The following is an 8,409-nucleotide window of genomic DNA, read 5'->3' as shown; positions in this document are numbered from 1 at the left end:
GCTAGCGTCTATAACAAGGAGGAAATGCTCGTCCTTAAGATGCCGCCCCATCTCCACGTTTTCTATTTTAACGTTACTATACATCTTACCACCTACCTATACCGCGCCATTTTCGCTATATACCCTAACCACTACGCTATAAAGCTTCCGCCCCTACGGAAGGCCCTTTTAAAGAGAGCAAAACCGACCTATTTTGACCTCCTAATCTCTAAGCATTATAGGGTCAGTGGACGGGAACTAGCGTACTAATTATTAGTGCTCTTGTAAGGGGGAGGGGTGTATAGGGAATAGGGGTTTGAGATAAGACTTATTTTGTCTTAGATTAGCTACTAAAGCGCCGTATTATCCCGCGTAACGTTATTCGCGACTAGCGTCTTTCTATTTATGCTAGGATGTAAAAGTAAATCTTATTAATAAAGTCTTAATAGCCGCCGCTGCAGGTCTATGGCCCCAAAGTGACTAAGTTAGTTAGTAGTATTTTATATATAGAGGTAAACCCTAAAGCGACTATAATCCTATAAAGATTGGAAGTTTTAGATATAGTTTTACTAGTAAGATAGGCACTTTTTAAGAAGTCCTAACGGAAAGGTAACTATTTATATAGCTACCTATAGTAAACTTTTACTTTACTAAGTAGGGCAATATATATGCTAGACAGGCGCGATACTAAAGGTGTAATCAGGTTGGTTAGGTAAAGTAAAGTAGAGTAAAGTAGAGTAGAGTATAGGAGAAGGAAAGTAGTAGCGTAGGGGGAAGGGAGGGTATATACCGTACTATAGGGGATAGGAAAAGTAAAGTAAAGTATAAATATATAAAGTAAAGTAAAGTGGAGCAAAAGTAAAGTAAAGTGGAGCAAAAGTAAAGTAAGGTAGGGACCTACATTATTAACGAATTAGTAACGTCCGGCTTTAGCCTTATACATTTTAGCTATAATAATAGGCCGAAAAGCTAGCTAGTAAAGGCCCTAAGGATTTAAAGATCTTTCTCTACTAGGTAGATCCTAAATTATTAAGCTTAAACTCTACCTTTTATAGTACCTAGGGCAGGGTATATCCCTAGCATTAGCTTACCTTACTTTAATAAAAGGTAAGACGATTGCAATACGCTAAAGATACCGTATATAGACGTTCTATATCTTATACCTGCTAAAAAAAGCAAGATTAAGTAGTTATAGTCTAGCTGTCTTTACGTTACAGAACCGCTAGAAAGGGGTTCTATAATTAGCAGTTATATTTAAAAAGGTATATATTTCCCACGGTATTCTAAAGCTTATATCCCTTATTAGAGTCTACTATAAGCACCCTATTTATTATTAAATGTCAGACTACGCCTTTGCGTCCCTTATACCCGCAAATGCCCTCGCTAGGCTAGTATTTAGCGACGTCTATAACGCCCTTACGTTTTAGCGCTAGAACAACTAGGCAGATAACGCTTAAGCCACCCTCCGCCGTATACTTATTAAGCCTAAGCAGATATATAACGATAAAATAGTTCGCCTTTAATGTAAGATAGAACGCACTAAGTATAACACTAATAGTAAAGCAAGCGAAAATCTTATGGAGCCAGATACTAATACTAAGGAGCAGCTTTAAAAGCTTAGTATAGTCTAGGTCGGCTGTTATCTGCTAGGGCTATAGTCTCTACCAGCTATATTGGAAAGGGGATAGGCGGCGGAAAAAGGCCTTTTAGAAAATATACCTATCGACCTATTCCTCTGTACTAGGTCTTTTATAAAGTTATATAATATTAACCTCCAGAACCCCTATACGCGGTTTAACTTCTTTTCTAAAAGTAAGGGCCTCTATATTATAGGCTGCTCTAGGTCTCTATTAGCGTAGCTAATAATTAATAGCAACGCAGCTATATAACGGCCGTATTACTTAAACCAGTATAGTATAAAGATACTACTTAATAAGCTTAAATACCACTTCCAGTGGACGGAATTTGCTGCTAAAGATAACTTTAAGGAAGTGCGCAGACGCTATATAGCTTACGCTCTTGGCGGGCCGGCGGCTGCTAATATTAATATTAAGATACTAACCCTACTCCCTAACAAGAGAATGATAGGTAGGTGGATACTAGGAGATGCTTTAGATATAGGCGGTTATAAAAGAGTATTCTTTGCCTTAGATTAGTTAGCTAATATAGCCGCTATTAAAGTAGTAGAGCGGACTTCCTAAAATTGTTATAGTGTAGATAAAGAAATTAAGACATTTTAAGAAGTAACTAATCTTATATAAAAGTTAGATAATAGTAAGCGAATTCTACGTATAGTAGAGGTAATCTACTCTAATAATAAGGAGTTCTCCTCTAAGACGGCCTTTAATAATATTACTATTGTCCTAAAGCCAATAACGCCCTAGACCTTTAGCGACTTAGTAGGGATTTAAAGTAAGGGGTAAGCCTCTTATATTCTTAAAATTATAGTTTAAAAGAACGCAGCTAACGTATAAGCTTAATAGAGGGTATAAGGGTATAATAATAGAGGCGGCGACCGCATTCCGCGCTATACTGCTAGGTATTAAAGTTATATATAACGGACGCTGGCTATACCGCAACCTAAAGCCAACTAATATCGGCCTTATTAGCAAGCCGCTCTATTTCGTCCTGCTAGATATTAGTACATCTAGGCATATCTAGGCAGGTGGGTTATTATAGCCTAAGCTAGGTATAGTCAGTATAATCAGCTATCTCGCTCCCAAGCTCAAGCTAGAGGACTATAATTACTCTATTAACATTTGGTCCATAGGCATTATCTTATTTAAGCTAACGTACGACTACTACCCGTAGAAGTTCTCTATTAACCTATAGCGTAACAGCAAGAATAATAAGAAGCTGCGCCCTTCCTTCTGGAAGAGTTATTAGAATGCTATTAATAAAATAGCTAGGGATTATAAAAGTGCGTACGCGTCGCCGGCTAAAGGCTATATATATTATAAGTGTTCTACATTATAGAGCTTTAATAGCTTCTAGTAGTAGACGGGCTAATCTAAACTTATAGTTAGCGGTCTCTTTATTAAGATAGTAAGATACTAGTAGGTAGCGAACAACTATACGTAGCGCCCTAATATTAACGAGGTTCTCTAGTACTTAGCTTAGGGCCCACTGCTACCTAAACCTCTATAGGCGAAAAGATAACAGTTAGAGTATAGCCTTAAAAATAGGGGAGGTATAAGTAAGTGTTATTTAAAAGGCCGCCTAGCTAGCATATTATAGTTATATAAGAAAAAGACTGGTAGTATTAGTGTATATACTATATCTAGTGCTTATAGTAATTAAATTCCTATTTCTCTTAATAATAATACCGCTACCCTATATTCTGTCGCTTCCAACTATAGTTAGGCCTAGGGTTTAGCCACCCCCTTATTATGCCCTATATATTAGATTATATAATAATATATCCTCGCCGCACCTGTGCTAACTTATAGATTATTTAAAGGCTTACCTCCCTACCTTTCTAACCTCTACCTAAAATAGCCTAACTTATAACGTCCCTATATACAGCCATCGCTAGCTATAATATCGCGGCTAGACAGCCTACCTACTACTATAGCTAGCTAAGATCTGCTTATTGTAAGCCTATATCCTTTTAATTCAGTTTCGCATTGCGGCCTATTAAACTAATAGTAGCGCGAACTTATAGGACTGCCTTAATATTATTGCCACTTAAGGTGCCTACCTCGTTCCTTATGTAGGTATACTGGTATCCTAGGAAGCCTATAATAACTAATTCGCTACCGCACTTAAACAGCACCTTAATATAGTTATTACCAAACAGATATATAGAAGTGTTATATATTATAGCGCCGCTAATAAATAGCCTATAGGGCACACGCCACTAGAGATTAAAGAGAAGCGTAAGGCCGAATTAAAGGCGCAGGAAGAGTTTAAGGGGGCTACCTCTAGTAATGGCAGCGATAATAATAATAACGACAAAGATAAAGGCGGTAATAATATTAACGCTAAAGTTGGTCCGGGGAAACTAGTAGCAGTATTAGACCGGCCCCGGAGGCCGCGGAGGCCATACTAAGTAGACTAGCTCCTAATACCACTACTATCCGCTAAAAGCCCTCCAGCTATACTATATAGGAGAAAGCAGTAGAGGATATCTAGGGAAAACGAGGAGGAGAAAGAGCGCCCTATTAAGAAGCATGTTAGCTTTACCTAAGAAGTCTCCGCCACTATAAAAGATATTATACCTAATACAGCATAGCAGAAGGACTAAAAGCGGTGATAAACTCTTAACGTAGGTAATAAAGAGGAGGGGGATAAGAAGCGGCTAAGTAAGGTGTGAGTTACTACTACTTACCCTAGCAGTATATAGCTGTAGAGACTATAACTACGGCTAAGATTACCAGCTAGTTAATAAAAGGCATTACTCTTACTATAAGGACTATTTACTTAACTTAAGGACTTAAAACTAAGGCTTGTTTGAACTCTTGGGGCTAAGACTAGAAGTATTTTAGAGTGGCTAGTGCTAATAAGGTTACGGAGTATCTTTACGAGAAAGTAAAGAGGGGTTTCCTTAAAGGATACTATACTTAATATAGGTCTAGTTAAAGGATATAGAGGCCTTTTATATCCTACTTCTCTCTATAGCTTAGCTAATAGGAGAGCTAACGGTAGGCTCCGCTTTAACTATACCTTAAAAGTTAAGCTAATTTACTAACTTAGGGATACTAGTATAGTATTATAAATGCACTATAATATAGCCACAACAGGAGCATAATCCCTTCCTGTCTATACCCTACTTTACTATACCTCTATAGGAGGGTTATATTAAACGGTAAGGGCTAATATTAACCCCTTTCTTCCAATTATTCCGAGACGGCGATATAGAGGCAGCTGGTTAAGCGTTGCTTTGCATAGCAATGCCTATCTAGTTACGTGGCTTCACTTAAGCCCTATAACGCGCCTTAACGCAACTTCCTATTGCCTTAATAAATTAATAGCTAACGAGCCTAGCCTAAGGTTAAGATAAGGTAAACAGGTAACTTAGCTTTTAGATAGCCCTAACAGTATAGGGTTTAGAGGCGTTTGTACAAAGTTATAAACTAAAACTAGAAGCTAATAATGACCCCCTAATAACGCCTTACCTAGCAGAAATAGCATTATATAATCTACTTCTAACGCCCACCCTTTACGGAGCCAGATACTACTTAAGCAGTAGACTTATCTTAGCTAGTTAATCTTATATATTTACTCCCTATCTATAGTAAAGGAGCTATTAGTGCGTTATAGGGTGGTTTAATTAGCATTCTAGCTAAGCCCTTTATAAGCGCTCCGCCTTATATAGGCGGTATAATAACTCCTATTAATCTGCCTTGTATTAAGGGAGAACTCTACGCATTATATATGGCAGTTGTTCGTCTATTCTAGTATAGTAAGGTAGGGTAGTTAGATTACGCAAAGGGGCTTAGACTTATAGCTACGCTTATAGGGCTATTTACTAGATCTGGTTTTTAGGATTATAATTTAAGCTAGAACCCAGAATCGGGATATAGTCTTTAAAATTAAAATACGGTCTTTAGAATCGGATCCAGTTCTTAAAACAAAATCTTATTTTTAGTTAAAACTTAGGCCAATATTAAGGGGTAGATCCTATATTTATTCTCAATATTCCTACCCCATTAATATAAAATTCAGAGTTAACTCACACCCTAAAATAGGAGGATATCTAGATTTAAAAGGCGGTAAGCTAAGGCGGTTGATTTCTTGGCAGTAAAGACTTTTAAAACGCACCTCCGTACTATAAGCGAGTCTCTTTAACTTTAATCTAATATGTAAAAACTTGTTCCTTTATACGTAAACGATAATAAGATATTCTTAATATAGAAGCAACTAGATAGAAACAAAATACCAAGCTAAAGAAATCCTAATTAACGCCTTAATTCTCAATAAATGCTAAAAGATAAAAATGTAATTATAAACATCTTTCCCTATAAGAAATCTCTTATACCTTAAACCTCTTAGGATCTCTATCTACAGTAGAATCTACCTTTCTCTTATATACTCTTCTTCTTAATATCTCTTTTAATAAATCCTCTAATGCCTTTCCTAATTAATCTCCTTACTTGTACAGTTTGCTCCTCTTAGCTATCTCTATTATAACATCTTTAAGTAGTTTATATATCTTAGCATGACGGCGAAAAAGATAGGGGTTCTTAGCATAGTATAATGCAAGTCTCTTTTGTTGGATCACAAGGTGATATCACGTATCTACAAGTTGTAGGTAGTATGATAGTTGTTGTTGTATATATCCTTCTAAGAAAGGGGAAGGGTAAGGAACTTAAGGTTCCTTACCACGCTAGTGCCGCGGCGACACGTGACGGCACTTTGCCGCATATGGCGGCAATTTGCCCTATTCCCAACATCTTTAGTAGTATATCCACGGCTAAAACCTAGGTAGGATACCAGTATATTACTGCAATAGGGCCGAACGTAGATATAAATAATTTATAACTAAGGCTTTGGAGACGTCTTAAGTCCTTTCTTATATAATAAGAAGGCAACCATAAGACGAGATACTTTAGTCGTTTACGCGAAATTATAGCATCGGAAATTGTTAATACTTTAGATGGGGGAGATACAACTCTAAAAAACGTTATAAGATTAACTAAGCTATTCTCTGCTTACTTATTAGTATTACTAAATAAATATAGGGGTCTTATAAATATACCTTAAGTTACTGGTAAAATATATTTAGAAACCGCAACTATATCTGCCGGTTAAGGCGAGTCTATCTTAGCCTCGCTATAGTTCTTTATTAGCTTAGGTAAGCCTATCTTAGCTTTGCTATAGCCTTCTAAGTCCTTAAAGTAATTAAGGTATATTTTTTATATATTTCCCTAAACCGTGTCCTCTTATATATTGCCCTTTATATTATTATTGTTCTTATAAGGACTAATTTTATTAGGTGTTTAAGCAGGCGTATAAGGTATTCGTTTCCGCATAGGGTTAGAAAGCTACAATTATTTCTCCTCCCCGCTACCAGATACTGTGTCTTTGTCGTTAATACAATTCTAGGATAATTTAAGGTTTCCAGTAGGTTAATAATTAGGTATATTACCCTCGGGGCAATAGTATATAGTAATGTTTCTATAAGTACTGGTTAAGAACCTATAGGTTATATTAGCAACGTATTTAAGCTTGGTTAAGGTAATATATATAATATTTAGTATTCCTATAAAGATTATAAGGGGTATATAATTAAGAAGTTAGGTTTAAAGGTAAGTTGATTTAATAGCATACGAGAACCAGGAGCACGATATTTATATTCCATTTCTCTCTTAAGGTAGAGTTAGGATAGAAGGCAGAAGAAAAAGGCGGAGCATACTAGTAGCCCTTTTCTACCCCATGTGGTGTCTATAGTACAGTATTTAGTAGCTATAATTACTCTTAGCTTACGTATTGTCCGCGCCCGAGATTACAGGCGCCTAAAGTAATCCACAAGTAAGGCATTATTGGGAGTAGTCATTGGCTAAGCTGTTGCTAAATTTAAATGGCTAATGATCTCTAATAGACGCTATATACCTTAGTAGGTTTAGAAGCGTTCGCATAAAGCTGTGAACTAAAACCAGAAGTTAACAATAACCCCTAATAATGCCTCTCTTAGTAGGAATAGTATTATATAATCTACTTCTAACGCCTATCCTTCCCGGGGCAAAACACTGCCTAAGCAGTAAACTTATCCTAGCCAGTCGATCTTATATATTAACCCCCCATCTATAGTAAAGGAGCTATTGGTGCCTATAGGGTAGTTTAATTAGTATTCTAGCTAAGCCCTTTATAAGCGCTCCGCCTTATACAGGCGGCAATTAACTCCTATTAATCTGCCTTGCGTTAGAAGAGATCTTTTACTTAAGGCGTTAAGCAGCTGGTACTTAGAGGTCTATAGGCTTATTCTATATTCCAATAATATTAACCACAATTTCTCCTTAAGTAGTATTCCACAACCCCAAGTACCTATAAGTATAGTGTCCCTAAATTGTTAGCTAGTAAGTAGGCGTTTATAGATAGAGAAACTAACTTTAGAGATAACAACGGCAATATAGAGGCGTTAGCTAGAAAGTGACTTAAAATAGGACGCAGAGATATTATATAACGGAGAAAATAGTTTTAGCACTAAAGATTAAGAAATAGGGGCAGATAGCAATAGAGAGATGTTGAGTAATAAGGCTATATAGGCGACAGTTAGATACAGTAGCCTTAACTTTATAGTCTTAAATCTATAAGTAAAGAATAAAAATTTAAAAAAGAGTTCTAATAAAAGCTGGTAAAAGGGTTAAAACTTTAGCCTCTCTTTATTTAGCCTATTATAAAACAAAACAATATTTTACTATTTTTACCAGAGTCTCTGCCCGCTTAACTTATAGCGAGCTATAAAGCATTCACGACGATCTATACTTT

General features: G+C 36.4%; 1 protein-coding gene across 1 annotated transcript; it reads left to right on the top strand.

Annotated features, from left to right (window-relative positions):
- Nucleotides 1-1,880: 1,880 nt before the first annotated feature.
- K441DRAFT_550194 (uncharacterized protein) lies at nt 1,881-2,135 on the top strand (the record flags this gene model as incomplete). The annotated part of the gene is made up of 1 exon (XM_067643045.1): nt 1,881-2,135. A coding segment is annotated over one exon (255 nt), but the record flags the coding sequence as incomplete, so codon positions are not given.
- Between the last annotated feature and the right edge of the window lie 6,274 nt (nt 2,136-8,409).

The sequence above is a fragment of the Cenococcum geophilum genome, assembly GCF_001692895.1.
Source record: "Cenococcum geophilum 1.58 unplaced genomic scaffold K441scaffold_12, whole genome shotgun sequence".
Lineage (NCBI taxonomy): Eukaryota > Fungi > Ascomycota > Dothideomycetes > Gloniales > Gloniaceae > Cenococcum > Cenococcum geophilum.
This window is presented reverse-complemented; position numbering and strand designations above follow the sequence as displayed.